This window comes from Geotrypetes seraphini, chromosome 1 (assembly GCF_902459505.1).
Source record: "Geotrypetes seraphini chromosome 1, aGeoSer1.1, whole genome shotgun sequence".
Taxonomy (NCBI): Eukaryota; Metazoa; Chordata; class Amphibia; order Gymnophiona; family Dermophiidae; genus Geotrypetes; species Geotrypetes seraphini.
In genome coordinates this window covers 498,543,839-498,563,684 of record NC_047084.1, presented here as the reverse complement: position 1 = coordinate 498,563,684, position 19,846 = coordinate 498,543,839, and the positions used below count along the sequence as shown (strand labels likewise).

At 41.3% G+C, this 19,846-nt stretch overlaps 1 protein-coding gene across 19 annotated transcripts in view; it reads left to right on the top strand.

Moving 5' to 3' along the window:
• Positions 1 to 681: 681 nt before the first annotated feature.
• LOC117351636 (transducin-like enhancer protein 1) overlaps positions 682 to 19,846 on the top strand; it is a 307,381-nt gene continuing 288,216 nt past the window's right edge. For 10 of the 19 annotated variants that reach the window (XM_033927370.1, XM_033927331.1, XM_033927313.1 and 7 more), the window contains exons 1-4: positions 1,983 to 2,239; positions 3,221 to 3,321; positions 4,360 to 4,423; positions 4,519 to 4,563. In XM_033927370.1, the coding sequence (XP_033783261.1) occupies positions 2,216 to 2,239; positions 3,221 to 3,321; positions 4,360 to 4,423; positions 4,519 to 4,563 (234 nt within the window). In that variant the 5' untranslated portion in view covers positions 1,983 to 2,215. Of the gene's footprint in view, positions 1,173 to 1,982; positions 2,240 to 3,208; positions 3,322 to 4,359; positions 4,424 to 4,518; positions 4,564 to 19,846 lie in introns of those variants that run through there. The other 9 variants (XM_033927322.1, XM_033927278.1, XM_033927268.1 and 6 more) reach the window with 3 other exon arrangements.

Below are 19,846 nucleotides of genomic sequence, written 5' to 3'. Positions count from 1 at the left end.
AGAAAAAGGATTTCGGTCCGGTTTTAATGTAGGAGTGGACTGTGAACTTGGGGAACTGGGTTGATTCTTACTGCAGCCCCCTGTCACCCTGGACAAGTCACCCTCCATTGCCTCAGCTACTTAAGTTTAGATTAAGCCCACTAGGGACAGAGAAAGTGCCCGAATGCAATATGTAAACTGCTTTGATTGAACCACAGAAAGACAATATATTATGAAACTGATAAATAAATAAAATCTAATAAAACCAAAACTGAAATTCGGTCGGCCTTTATTACTGCAAACAGTGTGTGCCTGACTGGCAAAGAGCCCTATTCAAACTAAACATGCACAGTCTGCTTGAACAGAGTGCATGCGGAACTAAGGAGCAACAAATCGATATATGTACTGTATGTGCACCGCACAAATGAATATTTTCACTTCATCCTTACACAGCAATATAACCGTTTTTCCAAAATCTTCGGTGACCTCTTTGGAAATTGAAAGAACCCCCTCCCTCCCCCACAGAGCCGTGTTTGGTGTAACTACAGATGACCAGTAATAAAAATAGCATGCATTATTAATCCCTACATGTGTGCGTCCCTCTGTGTTTGTGTGTGCAGAGTGCATCTACATGTGTATATAAAGGCTTCACACACACATTCTCCTTCTTTGCAGCACTCTAGCCCCACGTTACTTTGATTGACAACTCAGCATTGCCACTCTCCTTCCCACCGACCTTCCCATTCTCCCCACCAATCCGGGCCCTGCAGACGGAGCGTATTGGTCCTCCCCGGCTTCCCTCAGCCTAAGGAATGGAGCACCTCAGCCGGACGCAGCCGCCGCCGCTCATTGGTTAGCTGTGAGGTGCTCGTCACTGACCCACGTTGGCTACCGGCCGGCGATTGGCGGAGGCGGGGATGGCTGCTGGTTAGCCGGAGGAGTGTGAAACCGCGTGTTAATGTAACCAGTGCGAGAGAGGCGCGGCTAGCCGGGCGGATACGCTGTGTCCCGTTTTATTCAGATTGCATTTGTTTTCAGTTCTCATCCCACAGTCTGCTTTTTGGGCCGCAGTTTAACTTTTTTTTTTTTTCTAAAATATTATAATTATTGTTTGCAAAACCATTAGTTCTATACAGAGGGAAGGAGTCCCTCTGTTCCAGTAATGGGGGCCGGAGAAGTTGCTGCGGGCCGGGGTAGGTTGTGAGAGGTTTCTGTCGCTTCGCTCTCTCTCTCCCCCCCCCACCCCCGCCCGCCGGTCCCGCGCTCCTCATTAGCCGCCGGAAGCGCACGAGGCACAGTGTGTCTGTGGGGGGGACGACAAAGCGCGGAAGGGAGCACGCGAGCTCGGGTTCCACCCCCCCTCTCGCGACGGGTTCGCCTGGCCTTCTGTGTATGCGAGCGTGCGCGTCTGGCTTTCTTTCCGTGGATGTTGTATTGGACCACGCTGCAAGGGGGGGGAGAAAAAAAAAAGAAAAGCCAAAACAAAACAGCAACCATCCCGTTTTTGCTCTTGTGATTACTGTTACCATTTCTTTTCTTTTCTTATTTTTTTTTTTTTAACACGGTTATGATATTTCAGGAACTGGGACGACCGCGGCTGAGTTTGGTTTTCGGGGATGATATTTACAGCCTGATCGTTTGAAATCCCAGGCGCACACACAGATGCATCCGTTTGGCTCTTCGTATTCTCATGGTCTGCGGTGATTTGTATATATATGTGTACGCTTTTTTTATTCGGGGGGTTGTTTAATCCCCCTTCCCTACCTCGACTCCTCCTTGGTGTTTGCTTTTTAATTCGCTCCTTGATGTTTGAAGAAGAGGGCGAATAATTTGTCCATCGGAGAGTGAGAGGATTTGTGGCCGTTTCCGTGTCCCTGGAAACTCTCTTCAAGTTATTGCCAAGGAAAGAACAAGAGGAGAAAGGAAAGAAAGAACAACCGGACGAGGTTCATTTCGGAATTTTAAAGTCTTTTTTTTTTTTTTTTTTTTTTTTTGGGGGGGGGGGGGGGGGAGAGCACCTCTTCCACCCAACCAAATTTTTTGTTGTTGTTTTGTTTGAAAATCGTGCGACTGCTGGAGGCAAAAGAAACTCGAGGGGATCTTAAGATGCCGCAGTAGCAGATCTAAGGAGTCTGCTTTCCTTGTTTTGTGTGCTTTTTGTTCTCTGTGGGGGATTGGATTTGAAATTGAATCAAGAATTGAGCTGCAAAGGAGCAAAGCGGCGGCTGTGAGAGCCATGTTTCCCCAGAGCAGACACCCAGTAAGTACCTGCATTGGGGGAAAGGAGCGTTGTGCAGGCAGGGCCCTTAGTAGCTGTCCCCCTTCACTCTGCTTTATTTCGTGTATTTGCTAAGACTTCTGGTTGGAAAAACTAGAGGGTAGTGGGTACGGATTCGCAAGGGGGGGGGGGGAGGATATTTAGCTAGTGTAAGCTTGAAGGAACGAAGGCCTTTCTCATTTCCATGTGATCACCAATCCCTCCCTTTCCCAGGAGAACCAGCAACAAAGAGCTGGAAGGGATGCTTGGTCAGGGACTCTTCCCGTCCCCGTCACAACCTCCTAGTTTATGGCTATCGCAAACAGGGGGGTGGGGGGAACACCTGATTTCTGCACAGCTTTTTGACAGTAGCAGTTGATGTCTAACCAGCCTGATCAGTTTTCAAACTCTTTCTCCTGTGTCTTTGCAGGAGGTGGGGATGGGGGGGGGGAAGATAGGTGATCGTGCACGTCCTTTTAGAGCTGTGGGTTTTTTCTGTACTTTACAAGCGCTCTAGGTGGGGGTGGGAGGGTGCTCGTCCTCCCTTCGTGGCATGCTGACTTCCTCTGGAGCTATTGAAGTGCAGAAGAAGCAAGTTGTGTGCTGCTGAACAAATGTCTCCCCCCCCCGTCCTCCCCCTCCCTCCTTGCCTTTGAAAGTGTTGTTTGCTCTCGTGTTTCGGACTTGCAGCCTTTCTTTTGCAGAGGAAGTGAGGATCGGGTATGGTAGAGTTCACCCCTTCCCCCCTTTCTGCTAGCAGTTGCACATGTTGTCTGTGGTGGCGGTGGCTTAGAAAAGGGCCTGTTCTTCGGAAGTACTTGCAGCGGTATAGACAGGATGCTGGAGTTAGTGGTTGTGGGCCTTATTTAATTTTTTTTTTTTTCTTAACTGTAGCATTGCTTTGCAAGTTATGATATATATTTCTTTCCGTTGTGAAAAGTGTGCTCTTTTTTTCCTCCTTCTCACCAAACGTTGGCCACCCAGACGCCTCATCAGGCTGCAGGACAGCCATTTAAATTCACCATTCCAGAGTCGCTGGACCGGATTAAAGAGGAGTTTCAGTTTCTCCAAGCGCAGTATCACAGGTGGGTACCAGAAAAGTAACAGTGCGAGAGTGCTGGGATAAAAGAGCAAATATTGCTCAGGGTAGAGTGTGGATAAGAAGACAGTGCGAGCAGAGTGTACTTAGCTGCTCTTCCTCCTCGGGCCTGACGGGGGCGTCTGGGGTCAGTTTTGAAGTCCTCATTGGTTTCCCCGCCCCCCCCCCCCTTTTCCTGTTTAGTTTCCAGCGTTGTTAGTCTCATTCAAATGAACCTTCTCCGTGTGTTACAGTTGCATGAGAACCGTCAATATTTGCTCTTCATTTTGTAACGAAATCTGGAGTTCAAAACAGCAGATGAATCGGTGCTGTTTGCCCATATGAGTCTGGTTACACTATTAAGTCATTGTTTATTTAAAATAGTAAATTAGTGACTATATAACTTCCATGTAACAAACCTCCCTGTATGAAAAACAAACAAACCAACCTAGTGGTTGATTTTTAAAGGTTTACCTCTACCCATCCACCCTAGGCACCGATTCTGGTTGTGTGTGTCCTTTTGCTAACAAGTTTTCTCAGTGTAGTAAAACCTTACCATTGTATGAAGGGTCTGTGAACTTTAGTGAACCTACCAGAGGTCAGGAGGAGTTTGTTTGGGCTCAGTGATGGCAGTAACCCATAGTAGACACTTTTTTTTTTTTTTTTTCAAGTGTCATTACTCCTGGCTCATCACCTTTTCAAAATGAGAGCTCTGTGTTAATTATTTTTAAAGCTCCTTTCATGTGCTTTTATATTGGGGAGGAGTAGGGAAGAATCTTTTGTGGAGCAAACTTCCATACATATTTATTCAGTATCTACAGCTAAATTTTAAAGTTTTTTCAGAATGGATTTTTCTTCTCGAGTTCAAATTGTTATGTTGTTGCTGCAGTGTAATTGTTCCGTCAAGCTACACCCCTTGAGCACTGCCTTGGGGGAATCAGTTAATAAAGGCATTGATAAATCTAAAGGTGTGAGGCAAATCTTAGCAAGAAATTATATGCTTACCTTGAGATGCCCATTGTATTTATTTATTTATTTTTTGCAGCCTTAAACTGGAATGTGAAAAATTGGCAAGTGAAAAAACAGAAATGCAGAGGCATTATGTGATGGTATGTACAGATGTACAGGTATACAAATTGATATTGTTTCAGGCCTGCACAGAATACATTCTGTAACTTATTTATTTATTTTTTTTTTTTTACAGTATTATGAAATGTCATATGGATTAAATATTGAAATGCACAAGCAGGTAAGAAATAAACCGCTGTGCTGTATTTTTATATTTTAAGCTATTTAGGAGGGTGTAAATATAGCATACTTAGTTAGAATGGTTAATTGTAATTTTGTGTAAACAAAGTATACATATGATGCATACATATAGAAATAATTAATAGTAGTAGTAGCAGTAGTAGTAATATATAATAGTGTAATAATGCAAATGGAACCATGGTACCCTAGCCAAGCAGCTAGGAGGCTGACAACAATCGCAGTGGAATCCATCTGAATCTGTATTTAAAATCCATTATAGATGTCTTTGAAAACCACTCTGAATTGACTCCTCAGTCACTAGTAGAGGTATAGAAGCTTCCGATAAAGATAAAGTAAAATCTGATTAAATGAAATCTGACTAAGAAGTGCAGAGTGGAGTATGGTGCGTGACTGGTGGGTAAACATTGATCACAGACACAATGTAGAGCTTTATACAGAGATTAGATCTACGGAGCACATGCAAACAACACGTGTGCGTGTATGGCTTCCTGATGACTTTTGAAATATGTGGCAAATGTGTTTTTAGGACTTGGCAACAAATATATAAAGTGTGCATTTTGTTTGTTTTGTGCGTGCGGCTATATTTGTCTTAAAGATCTTGTTATTTTTGTTGGTTACAGCATAGGACTGGAGTTTTTTTTAAAAAAAAATTATTGTAAAAGGAAACTTGTAAGCTGAACTTCTAGATTGAATTGTTATGGCTGTATGTCTTTTCATTTTGGTTAGAAAATATACATGTCACAGCTTTGGCAGATCAAGGTTATTTTGACCTGGTCTCTTGTAAGATTGCAATATATGTTCAGGCCCCTCTTGTACCCTCTTGTTTACAAAAAAATAAACAAACAAGAAGAAAAAGTGAGAAATTAATGTCTTGCAAACTCAGGACTTGTGTAACTAGAGCTTTCTAAGTTCCCATAAAATATCACACTTATGGCTTCTCTAATGGTGAATAAAAAGAGCATTGAACTGGAACAAGGCACTAAGGACCTCTGTAAGAGAAGAAAGGCTAAATGATTGCTTAGCCCAGAGGACCCTCAATTGAGTAGTCATTGTCTGCCAAAGAAAGCATTAATGGCAGGGTGTAAGTATTCTGTAGATATGCTGACGTTCACTTTTTCATCAAGGCGCTGGTACAATAAGTCTTTAAGAAATCGATTGCCTCTTTAAAAAGATTATCATTAGATGAAGTTGCACAGTTGGACACATTTCAAAGTGCAACAATACAATGCTTGATGTATATGTGCTGCTTGGTCTAAAACTCTCTTGTTTCATTAAATTAAAGAGGGTTGACTGGCTGGGCCAGAGCAGAAAAATTGATTTGTTCAGGTTTCAGATCTTCAGTATACTCGGACATTGTTAAGCAAGTGCATTTCAGATTACTTTTTTTTTTTTTTTTTTTTTCTTTTTAATGTTTGTCCTTTTTGTGTTGTGGTGAAATAGGTCAGATTTAGTGGAATATCTTTTAAAATAGAGCATCAAGAGTCTCGTTGCTAAAGGTTTTTGTGTCCAAGGATAAGATAAAAATGCTTATAGTACATCTGGCCCCAATTCTAAAGAGAAAGGTACAGCATATTTAATTTAATTTAATTTAAATTTAATTCTTATATACCGCTAATAAAATCTTTGAAAATAGTTGCCATCCAACCTACCAACTCACAAACATGCAATATAATATTTTTAAGTTCATTTGATATCTATCTATCTATATTATATATATATCAAATGAACTTAAAAAATATTATTTATTATATAATTTAAAATATTATATTATTATATAATTTATTTTAAAGCTTTGCTGATTCAGAAGTTTTGAAAGATGGTTTGTAATTCCCAGTAGCTGCTTTATCTACTTGTTGCTTTGTTAACTATGATTTAGGCATTACCTTGCTATTTTGTGCCTTGAAATTTTAAATCTTGTTTTTTTTTTTTTTTTTTTTTCAGTGATTGTGTAGTATATAATGTTGGAACATAGTGGCAACCAGTGCCATGAAATTAGCCTTAAATATAAGCTTTTTCATTCTAAGCCTTGCATTATGTAAGCATGAACATTATCCTATAATTTGACCACCAAATGGTGTTGTAATCATCCTTTTTTTTTTTTTTTCCTTTTAATTTTAATATTATGTTTGCAGAGGATGAAAGAGGTAATGTTTAATCTTCTAGAAAAGATACTTCTGCTGCTTTACCAGCTAACTTGACTGTTCTAAATTTCAAAACAGTAACAACAAGTCTGAAGGAGGCATTTGGTATCCAGTAATCATAATTCTTATTAAAACTAGTGACGTCTAGACCCGAGGGTGTAGCCAAACTTAAATTGATGCTTTTTGCTGACTGATCACTAGCATGGCCTAAGTGCTCATTATGTTGTAGAGAGGGCCTTTGGAGCTCTCATTAGGTTTGACAGGAATTCTCTCTAGGGGAAAACTGGGCATTAGCTAGACTCCTGACAGGCTGAAATTATTCCTGCTTTATGGTTTATAACCAAATGCTAGCAAGGCATCATCAGGGGACACGGAAATTGTCATTTCTGACAACATCTTTGTTACCGGGGAATAGCACAAGGAAGCAGTAATTTTTCCCCTCAGAATGGATTTTAATGCTATCTTGCTGTGAGTTCTGTTGAAGCCCTTCTGAAAGTTTCCCACCCATACCATAGTGGTTTTTATATTGCTTAATATGGGCATAGAGTGTATTTTCTGAGGTGTTTTTTTTCTTTTTTTAAAATTAAAGGCAGCAGCTTTCTAGAATATAAATATGGGTATTCAGTTTGTATGTGGTTTAATTTGTGATCCTTTATTGAAATAAATTTTCTATCCTGCTGTATGAAGTGTGTGTGCTTTTTGTGTATTGGTTTCACCAGAAAACCTATAAAAGCAGTTTTCACTGTAACTTACACTTACTCATGGAGTTTCATTTGTAATGTTAAAACCCAGTTCTACATGTCTTCAAATGGGGGAAGCTATCCTTTAAACCCTTCCCCCTTAAAAAATCCCTGAAAGGTATGTTAATTTTGAAATTTGGGGCTTGCTTGCCAAGAGAACTTCTGCTAATCCTTCCCCCTCCCCCAACCCTGGTGAAACTTTGAGACACCAACCAGTGGATTTTTCCAAAGGCCCAGAAGAAGTAAAAAAAAAATAAAAATTACCATACATTATGGTCTGGAGAAAGTACGCAGAAAGAAACAAAATAAAATCAAAATATTATATATGGTATCCTCTTTGTCCTATCACTGCAACATGTGTAATAATTCTATACTGTAAATGAGCGACTAGCAATGTTTTTATCTGTCTTTGCAGCTGTTCCCTTTCCTTACTACCTCACCACTTCCACTTATTTCCATCCCATAGCTGTCTCTCTTCACCAGTTGAAAGGATCTGATCTCGCCTGTGACAAGGGGCACAGGAAACTACATACTTGAGCACAGGAAGCAGATCTGTGAACAGACATTTGCTGTTGATCCATCTCTCCCCTAGGACAAATCGATCTTTGACATGCTACTTAAGTGCACCTGTCTCCCTCACCTTAAATTTTCATCCCCTTCCATAGACTGCATGTGACATTTACAGAGCTTTGTCTGCTGTCCCCTTACATGGTCAAACAGCCGCAGTCAAGTTGGCCTTTGGCAATACTGCTTCCTTCTGCCATCTTGTCAGCAGGAATCTGAAGATATGTGGCATTTTATGTGCATTTCTCCATATTAATCTTAGGATAAGTAAACATCATCTCACATGTGGCTGATGTCATCCACGGAACCCGGTACAGACACTGCCAAGTATACTGACTCTAAATTTTTAGGCAGTGCCCATACTGTACTCTTGCTGGTGCTAACTCCAGCCCATCTATTCCTTCCACCAAGTGAATTCCATTTACCACAACCCTCTGGTTGTGTGTCAACCAATTTCTAATCCAGTTCACCACTTTGAGTCCTAACTTCAGCTCGTCCAGTTTGTTCAAGAGGCTCCTATGTGGAACCGTGTCAAAGGCTCAAATATAAACTGATTTTTGGGCCAAAACATAGGCCCAAGAATGGGGGGGTCCTGGTTTATATTTGAGCCAATACACCGCCCCTTCCAAAATTTTTGCAGGCCACCGCCATTCACCCTGCTGCCCTCCCTGTCGTAGACTCAGGCTCATACCTCTATTGAGAATCAGGCTCATACCTCTACGCAGGAACCATTAAGGAAGCCGCTCTGCACTGAGCAGCAGTGCAAAATTGCACACCTGCTCATGCTTCTTCTCAGCGGCCAAAGCCACTGTAGCCAGTTAACAGCAGGCAGGAACTTGGAAAGTTTGCTCCTGCCCACTGCACCTCCACCGATGATCATCAGTAGAGATATGAGCCTGAGTCTAGGACAGGGAGGGTGGTAGGGAGGGTAGCAAGGTGCCGAGCCTGGGAGGTAGGGAGGGTTCAGAGTCTGATGAGGGAGGGAAGGAAGGGTGCTGGGTGCAGAGTCTGACAGGGGATGGGTGGGAAGGAAGGAAGGGAGTTGGGTGCAGAGCCTGACAGGGCAGGGCACTTGAATATTAAGCTGCCCGACATATTAGTCAACCATTTTTCCTCCTCTTTTGGGGGAAAATGGGGTCTTGACTTTTAGATTCAAATCGACTTATATTCGAGTATATACGGTAAATTACATCTAGCATATGTTCTTGATCCAATTCTTTGATCACCTACTCCAAAAAATTCAATCAGGTTCATTTGGCATGATTTACCTTTAGTAAAACCATATTGCCTCAGATCCTGTAACTAGAGTCTAGGAATTTCACTATCCTCGTTTCAGCAACATTTCAATTATATTTTCCTAGTAACTGAAGTGAGGCTTACCGGCCTGTAGTTTCCCGCTTTATCTCTTTGACCACTTTTGTGAATAGGGACCACATCCGCTCTTCTCCAATTCCCAGGAACCACTCTTGTTTCCAGTAATTCGTGGAACAAATCTTTGATAGAACCTGCTAGAACCTCTCTGAGCTCCTTCAGTATCTTGAGATAGATCCTGTCCAGTCCCATTGCTTTGTCCATCTTCAATTTTTCAAGTTGTTCATAAACACTTTCCTCCATGAATGGTTCATAATCTACTCCATTTTTTGTGTGTAACTTTGCCAGACAATCTTGGTCCTTCTCCAGGATTTTCATCCGTGAACACAGAACAGAAGTTTTTGCTTAGCATGTTTGCTTTTTCCTCATCACTCTCCACATATCAGTTCATAGCATCTGGGCATTCATTGTGACATCTGTCTGCAAATGCAAAAGAGGATACTTAGGACTGGATTCTGTAATTGGCGCTTAAAAATTACGATCCTATTGTATGTCAATCTCACACTTAGGTGCCCATTACAAAATCGTGCTTAGCAGCACCCAACTTAAAACTTAGCACTTGTAATATAGGCTGGGGTTTTAAAGGCCTACATTATAGGTGTCTTAAGTCTTTTAGAGCAGTGTTCTTCAACCTTTTTACACCTAAGGACCGGCGAAAATAAAGAATTATTTTGTGGACTGGCAAACTACTAAGACTGAAATAAAACCCCCTGTCTCCGCATGTCCCTGCAAGCTCAGTCCCCGCAAACCATCTGATCCCATCCACACAAGCCTCAAATAGTTATGATTTTATATTACACTTTTACCTCATCTTCTAAATTTATATCAATCACAACTAACTAAAGGTTGTATTTCAGGTACTATGGCAGAATCTTTAATTATTGTTTTACTGAAGCCAAATAAGGATCCCATGTTGGTTTCAAATTACAGGCCTATTTCTTTGATTAATGTAGATGGAAAACTTCTGGCTAAGTTATTGGCTTTACGCTTGGCCAAGGCTCTCCCTTATATTATTGGTATGCACCAAACGGGTTTCGTTGCTCAAAGTCATTCATCATCAAACAACACCGGACTGTTTTTTCATATGTTAAATTTAACAAAAGCCATGGAAGATCCGGCCTTCTCTGTATCTTTGGATGTAGAGAAGGCCTTTGATCGTGTGGAATGGACCTTTATGTATCAAGCAATGGATTGGTTTGGTATTGGTTCTGGATTTATACAAATGATTCAAACCTTGTATAGTTCCCCTTTTGCCAGATTATATATTAATAATACTTTTTCAGAATGTTTTTGTCTGGAGAGGGGAGTTAGACAATGGTCACACATGACAAGAATAGTGTTAGGGGAGTGCAACTAAGGCAACTGCCCCCTGTTCAGACAGAGCCCCAAGCCAGCTGGAAGCTAAAGAAGTACTGCCTGAGCTTTGCAGTCCCCAGTTATGTTTAACACCAGCTCTAGCAGGAGACATATTTCAAATCTGATATATTCTAATCACAAAATAGAAATAAAATTGTTTTCTACCTTTTGTCTTTGGTTTCTGCTTTCATCTTCTTTTCACTCTCTTCAATCCAGCATCTGCCCCTTCTATCTACTGTCTGCCCTCGCCCCCTTCCATATGGTATCTGCCTTCTTTCTATGCCCCTCTCCCTTTTCCATTCAGCCTGTGCCCCCTCTCTCTTTTTTACATGATTCATTACAGCTTCACTGCTCTCTTCATTTTTATCTCTCCTATACCAGATCTAGCATCTTTGTCCCTCTCTCCTTATTTCTCTGCTGACCTCCTTCCCAGAATCAGTTTCTCATTCCTCTGTCTCTCCCCTTTCCCTCATCTGATCTCTCCATTCCACCCTGATCCCTTCTCCTTCTCTAATCTCTCTGCCAGCTGTCTCCTTCCTTTTTTCCTCCTCCTCTGTCCAGCAGTAACTCTTTTCCCTTCCCTCCCATCCCTCCCGGTCCAATAGCAGCTCTCCCTTTATCCAGCTGCTTCCCAGCCTCCAACAGTGGCTTCCTCCGCTCCCCTCAGTACTTTCCTGCATCAGTGTAGCGATTCACTTTGGCAGCCTTGGGGCTTTTGCTGAACCGTGGCCTGCCTCTGATGCAACTTCCTCTTTCCTCAAAGGACCAAAGGCTGCCTCTGATGCAACTTCCTCTTTCCAAGTGAATCGCTGGGCTGACCCTACTGGCGCTGTTGCAGGCAAGTATTGAGAGTTGGGAAGCAAAACGTCAGAGCTCCCCTGATCTCGCTGGCCTGCGCGAACCAGCAAAAAATTTCTGCAGACCGGCATCTGTTTTAGTGAATCGTACTTAGCAGCATGTAAATCTTTCTCCACCCCAAAACACGCCTACTTTAGTGGTAGGCACCATGTAATAGGTGCCTTTTCTTTTTTGTAGAAATATGCCTAAGAAGTTAGATGGGTGCCTCTCCCAAATTTTTTTTTCCAGTTTAATATATATATGTGTGTGTGTATATATATATATATATATATATATATATATATATATATGTATATATGTATATATATATATATATATATATATATATATGTATATATGTATATATATATATATATATATATATATATATATATATATATATATATATATAGCTTTTTCCAGTCTATATATATATATATATATAGCTTTTTCCAGTCTATATATATATATATATTTTTTTTTTTTTGTAAATTTCTATATACTGTAAATTTCTATATACTGTATTCCCTATTGTAACTCACTGAATGTCCAGCTCTCTTTAGTGTGAACCGCCTAGAAGTCTCACGACTATGGCGGTATAGAAGAATAAAGTTATCATTATATATATATATATATAAATAAATAAATAATATTGACATTAAAAGGGTTAATATTTAAAAGCTGACTGACACATGATCATAGCTGTTTTTAAGGTGGCCACTGACTACGATGCTGTGTATGGAAACTAGGCCTTACTAATTGAGTTAGGCACCTAACTTTAGGTGCCTCTTATAGAATTTTCCTTAAAGCTTGACAACTTCAGTGTGAAAGACTTTTTGGTCTGGTATAGATGTTGAATATGGCAGGAGATTCAGGACCTGATGCACAGCCTGCATTGACACCACATGCACCAACTATGCATAGAGAGCATCAAGCTTTGTGCTCTTTATCTAAAGGCAAGGCTCAATGTTTTACTCTGCTTCACCCATTGGGTGGGGGGTGGGGTAGCAGGTAAGAAAGCCAAATGTTATCGGCTATATTTCCAGGGTTACACTTCATAATAAATATATATATCCCCCGGATCTTCTTATTTCAATTTTTTAGATCATTGGCAGGTTCTCTTTTTGGCTTTGTGATGGTAATATATTCACCACATCAACTCCATTTGTCTTTGGATCTATCTTTCTAAATTTTTCTATAGTTTATTCTATAGTTTAACACTGGCTTTTATTATACAGTGTTAGAAAGAAATAAGCTATAGAAAAATTTAGAAATATAGGTCCAATGACAAATGGAGTTGATGTGGTGAATACAGTGTTGTCCTAGGCATCCTCCTCTCCCTTGATGCATAATAAGCGTCAACATACCATACATTGAAGATTCTCCTCCCTGGCATACCTTGACATCAAGGTCTCCCATGCTTGGACAAAATGCACCACAGACTGCTTCCATGCTGATGTCTCTTCCAGTTCAGACATCAACTCTCCAGGAGGAGATCTAGGCTTTGCTCAAACAAGAGCTTTTGGGGCTACTGCAGATGCAGTCTACACTGGCTTTAAAGGAGTGTGTGCCTAGCTCGAGCCTAGGTCAAGGCATCAATCAAGGAAGTGGTCACGCACCACTGCTCATTGTTGAGCATTGAGGTCAGCACGGATTCATTCATTTCATGTGTTGTCATTGGCAGAGGGGTTATCTCCTGGGTCAGAACATCGATGCATAGTGAATGCTACCTTTCAATGTACACTCCCAGATTTGCCTAGGAGAGAGTATTTTGAGGAGTCTGACTCGGATATCGCAAACCACTCTGAGGATCTGCCAAATTTGTCAGAAAAATCCTATGGCATTTCTGATCCTTGTCCTCCACCTCAAAGGTGTAAGTCTCCACTAGAGAGCATATCCTTATTGGCTTTATAAGGCAAATTGGTCAAGCTCTTCCCATTTAAAATGGAGGAAGAACCTCTGCTGAGAGCTTTTAAGCTGCTTAACAATGAATTGCCACTGACTGATTGTATCAATGTGCCATTACATAGGGTCATTAGAGATACCTATTTAACAACTGGGAGACTCCTCTATCAGTTCTGGTAGCTCTTAAAAAAAATTTACTCAATGTATAGAATATAAAAGTGTCCAGGATTTGAGAGAACACAACTGCAGCATCACTCTCTGTGAAATCTGCTTTTTTGATTTTTTATATTTATAGATTTTCAAATTTACAGACCAAGCATAGACTTGTACATAAAGTATGTGAGGATAAACATTACTAATTCAAATGTATAAAACAATTACACCTTGAAATTCTTAACAAAGAAAAGAAAATATATTTTAACTAACAAAACTCAAGTCCTCATTCAAGATCCAAGGTTTCACATAAGCGAGAAATTAAGGAAAGTTATAATTCTTATTAGAATATGCTATACATAGTACTGAGGTAGGAATAATATTTTAAACTATAGAGCACTTGATTTTAATTTTCCCTCTTCCTTTTGGGACAGGGTCAAGAAAGCAGAGGTTCAAAGAAAACATATTTTGACTGAGTGGTGGCAAATAATACACTTGCAAAGATGTTTCAAGTAAAATGTAGCCCCTAATAAGATGACCCTAGGTCTCCAAAAGAAGAAAGTCTCAGCAATGTTTTTGAGTCTCTCTACAAAGATCAGGAAACATTTGAATTTTTCATCCAAGAAAGTCCTTCTGTTTATTTTTAAAGAAAAGCCTCAATCATGCTTTATCTATCAATAGAGCTACTCTTAATATCAAAGTGGAAGGCTTTACCATATCCTTATCAGACGTTTCCAATATTTCAGATACATTCAATTGTACTTGATCTGGGTTTAACTGTGCTTGAGGCCCATTTTTATTATTTGGTAGATAATACACCTGAGAGAATAGAGGTAAATTTTTTTCTGAAACTTTTAGTACTTCTACCAAATATCTCTTAAGCATCTCCCTAGGAGTTACCAAAGGTAGTCTAGGGCAGTGGACCGGCAGAAATAAAATAATTATTTTGTGGACCAGCAAACTACTAAGACTGAAATTTTAAAAAAAACAAACCCACAACATTTCCGCCCCGTTTCCGCAAGCTCGGTCCCTGCAAACCATCTGATCTCATCTGCACAAGCCTCAGTTATGATTTTATATTGAACGTATTTTATTAAAGTATAAAAAGAAACAATATTCTGTACGATTGTCATTGAGTCGGCACCATGGAGCGTTGCGAGGCGCCGGCAGCGCTCCTGCCTCTCCTCTTCGGCATTGAGAACAAATCGGGCCACAAAACGCCTCGAGGAAGAAAAAAGGAAAGAAGAGCTAAGCTGATCGGGTGCATGCTTCTCAGCACGTCTTAGCTGCGGCCGTCTTGGGTCCAGTCTCTGTGAAATCTGCTTTTAAAAGCTCACGCAGTTCAAGGTCTTGTGTTTCTGCTCCTAAAGGAAGGAAAATCAGAATTTTACAGTAGATGCTTTGGTAATCACATTTTTCAATCTTCTATTCTCATCAATAGAATTATGGACTACCAGTTGTATTCTTCCATTTATTTAAAGTCCTTGCTTAAGCAACTTTCAGAATATGAGGAATTCCTCCCTCAAGAGTAGCTTAAAGAATTCCAGCACTTATCCAAGAATTTGTTCACTTTGAGAGAGTTCCTAGCTAGAGGCATATTTGATGCATTTGATTAGATCATCTAAAACATCTACAGTGGCAATTGTTATGCACCGTTTAGCTTGGCTCATAGTCTCTGATCTAGAAATATCAGTCTAGTAGTTCCTTGTAAGTGTGGTGATCCATTTAGAGACGGGATTGAAGTGGCTGATAAAATTTTAAAAGCACATACACAACGACCATTTTGTCTAAGCTACAAATCATTTTTTTCTAGAAGATACTTGCTCCTTCTAGATGTCCATTCTAATACAACATGAAAAATCATTATGGTTAGCGATCTTTATCACCCTCTAGGCCAGCTGGTTAGCACCCCTGTGCGAAACAACAAGATACAAATCTCAGCTTCATTCTAAACTCAGTTGTCCTTTTGACTCTCCTCTAGAGAGCATTGCCAATGTTCCTTCATTCTACTTTCCACACTTCCTATCAGAGGTAGATTGGTGAAAAATAGAGCAATTTTGGACTCTTGCCATAACAAATCAGTGGATACTTTTAAGTTGTTACTCAAGACTATTCCCTACGTGTGATCAAAAAGCCTCAAAAACACTCATCAAAAGTCTCTTCTTCCTCCGGAAGACCCTCCTTCACCAGTAACTTTTGGCCCTTCTTCAGCTAAACACAACAGAAACTATTCCTCTGCAGGAGAGAGGTTAGGGGTTGTACTCCAAGTATTTCCTGATACCAGAAAAGACTGGAGGCCTTTGGCATATACTAAATCCTAATCAAATTTTTGCTAAAGGAGAAGTTTTGCATGCTTTCTCTGGGAACCCTTCTACCCCTGGTAGAAAAGGGAGATTGGTTTTGCTCTCTAGATCTCAAAGAAGCTTACACTCGTATATCCATTCTACCTGCTCACAAGAAGTATTTCCACTTCCATGTAGGTCTCTGACACTTCCAGTTTGAAATCTTGCCCTTTGGCTAGCCTTTGCTCCTAGTGTGTTCAAAAAAAGTCTGGTGGTAGTTGTGGCAACCCTTCACTCATGGGGGTTTCACATATTTCTCCACTTAAGATGACTAGTTCATCAAGGCTTCATCATAGCAAGCAGCTCAGCATGCCATAACCTCAACAGTTTGTCTCCTTTAGCCTCTAGGGTTTGCCATCAACTAGCAAAAGTCACATCTACAGCTGTTTCAAACCTTGGAATACATAGGAACACTCTTGAACACTATTTATGGATGGGCTTTTCTACCCAAGCAATTTAATTCACTTGTGTCAAACAATCCCCATCCTCATGCACACTTTACTTGCCAGATGTTATGCCTTATCAGTCATGGGGCATCAGTGGTTCATGTGACCACATTTGCATGCCTTCACTTCAGAATTCCACAGTACACTTTATCAACACAATGGTCCCAGGATCCATCTCTGATCCAGTTCAAATTACACCAGATCTGCAGCATTCTCTGCAAGGTGGATGATAGCACAAAATCTTAGCTGAGATCTCCCTTTCCAGCCCACTCCCCACTAAAAATTTCTAGGCACAGATGCTTTGATGCTAGGATGGGGAGCTCATCTAGAATATTTCCACCTTAGTGGAGACGGAACGAGGCTACTTGCAAGCAACATCAAGAGAGAAATTGAGAAGTTTTTAAACTAGAAAGAAGGCAAAAGCCGACAGTCGACCAAGAGTCGATGATTCAGGAACCGGTATACCCAGAGTATACCGTGCAGGAAGATAGCGGGGAAGATTCACTAGATCATAGGCAAGACAGAAATCCTGACGGATCGAAAGGGACACAAGAGGGAAGGAAATGCAAGAAAGCAACAGGCCGCAAACTCAAGTATATGTACACGAACGCAAGAAGCCTAAGGAATAAGATGGGGGAATTGGAAGCTATGGCACAAAAAGATAACCTTGACATCATCGGCATCATGGAAACATGGTGGAACGAGGAAAACGTCTGGGACACTGTGCTACTGGGATACAAGCTATACCACAGAGAAAGAGTAGGCCAAAAAGGTGGGGTATTGCCCTATATGTCACAGGAAATTGAGTCTACCGGAGAGAACACGCCGGAAATAAAAAATAAGGTAGAGTCTCTATGGGTCAAAATTCTGGGAACAAATGGAACAGAAACGAAGATTGGCATCTACTACCGACCTCCAGGGCAGTCTGAAGAAATAGATGGAGAAATGGCGGATGAGATTAAATGCAACTGCAAGGGAGGCAACACAGTTATCATGGGTGACTTCAATTATCTGGGGATAGACTGGAATCTAGGCAGTAGGGAGCCCAAGTTCCTGGATGCTATAGGCGATTGCTTCCTGGAACAACTTGTCAAGGAAAATACGAGAGGAAATGCAATTCTGAACTTAATTATAAATGGGACTACAAGGACCAGCGCAAGGTGTAGAAGTAGAAGGGACGCTGGGAAGCAGTGATCACAATATGATCTGCTTCAACCTAGACACAGGGGCAAAACATCGATCCAGAATGACAGCTATGGCACTGAACTTCTGAATAGGGAATTACGAAGGGATGAGACTCATGGTGGGGGAAGAAGATTAAGAAGAGGATAAGCACTGTAAAAATGCTAGAGCAGGCATGGTCCCTTTTTAAGGACACAGTCACTGAGGTGCAAAATCTATACATACCACATAACAAGGGATCCAAGAGTAAAAAGAACAAGGAACCGGCGTGGTTCACTGTAGCTGAAGGAAGCAATTGGAGACAAGAAGACTTCATTTAAGGAATGGTAAAGGTCAAAAATGGATGAAAACTGTAAAAAGCACAAACATCAAAGTAGGTGCCATAAGGTGGTAAGAGGGGCCAAAAGAGACTACGAGGAAAAAATAGCCAAGGAGGCAAAAAACTTCAAGCCATTCTTTCGATATATTAAGGGGAAATGACCCACGAAGGAAGCAGTGGGGCTGTTGGATGACTAAAGTACTAAAGGAAGACAAAGCCATCGCTGACAAACTGAACACATTTTTTGCATCTGTATTTACTGAAGAGGATATACACAACATACCGGAAGCCGACAGGCTATACACAGGAAATGAAGAAGAGAAACTGACGGGGTTGACGGTCAGTCTAGAAGAGGTATGCAGGCAGATTGATAGGCCTAAAAACAATAAATCCCTGGGACCGGATGGCATCCATCCGAGACTAATCAAGGAACTGAAAGGGGCTATAGCTGAACTGCTTCAACTAATAGCCAATCTGTTAATCAAATCAGGAAGGATTTTGAAAGACTGGAAGGTGGCGAATGTTATGTCGATCTTCAAGAAAGGTTCGAGAGGAGATCCGGGAAACTACAAACTGGTGAGTCTAACCTTGGTACCGGGAAAGATGGTAGAGGCGCCGATAAAGGACCGCATCATTAATCACCTTGACGGACACAATCTGATGAGGACAAGCAAGCCCAGCTTCAGCAAAGGAAGATCTTGCTTGACGAACTTGCTGCACTTCTTCAAGGAAGTAAACAGGCAGATAGACAAGGGTGACCTGGTATATCTGGATTTTCAAGAGGCGTTCGACAAGGTTCCACATACACAACTACTTCAAAAAATTGTGAGCCATGGAATTGAGGGTGAAATACTCACGTGGATTAAAAGCTGGCTGGTGGATAGGAAACGGAGAGTGGGGGTAAATGGACAATACTCGGACTGGAAAAGCGTCACGAATGGAGTGCCGCAGGGTTCAGTGCTTGGACCCGTGCTTTTCAACATATTTATAAATGACCTGGAAATTGGTACGACGAGTGAGGTGATTAAATTTGCAGACGATACGAAGTTATTCAGAGTAGTGAAGGCGCAGGAGGATTGCGAAGACCTGCAACGCGACATAAACATGCTCAAGAAATGGGTTGCGACATGGCAAATAAGGTCTAATGTGGATAAGTGTAAGTTGTTGCATGTCGGTAACAAAAATCTTATACACGAATACAGGATGTCAGGTGCAGTAGTTGGAGAGACCTCCCAGGAAAGAGACTTGGGAGTACTGGTTGACAAGTCAAGTCAATGAAGCTGTCCGCTCAATGTGTGGCGGCAGCAAAAAGGGCAAACAGAATGCTAGGAATGATTAAGAAGGGGATAACAAACAAATAGGAGAAGGTTATCATGCCGCTGTACCGGGCCATGGTATGCCCTCACCTGGAATACTGTGGCCAGCACTGTCGTTGTACATGAAGGACACAGTACTACTCGAAAGGGTCCAGAGAAGAGCAACTAAAATGGTTAAGGGGCTGGAGGAATTGCCATACAGTGAGAGATTAGAGAAACTGGGCCTCTTCTCCCTTGAAAAGAGGAGACTGAAAGGGGACATGATCAAAACATTCAAGATAATGAAGGGAATAGACTTAGTAAAGACAGGTTGTACACCCTCTCCAAGATAGAGAGAACGAGAGAGTGCACTCTAAAGTTAAAAGGGGATAGATTCCGTACAAACATAAGGAAGTTCTTCACCCAGAGAGTGGTAGAAACCTGGAATGCTTTTCTGGAGGCTGTTATAGGGGAAAACACCCTCCAGGGATTCAAGACAAAGTTAGACAAGTTCCTGCTGAACCAGAATGTACGCAGGTAAGGCTAATCTCAGTTAGGGCACTGGTCTTTGGCCCAAGGGCCGCTGTGTGAGCGGACTGCTGGGCACGATGG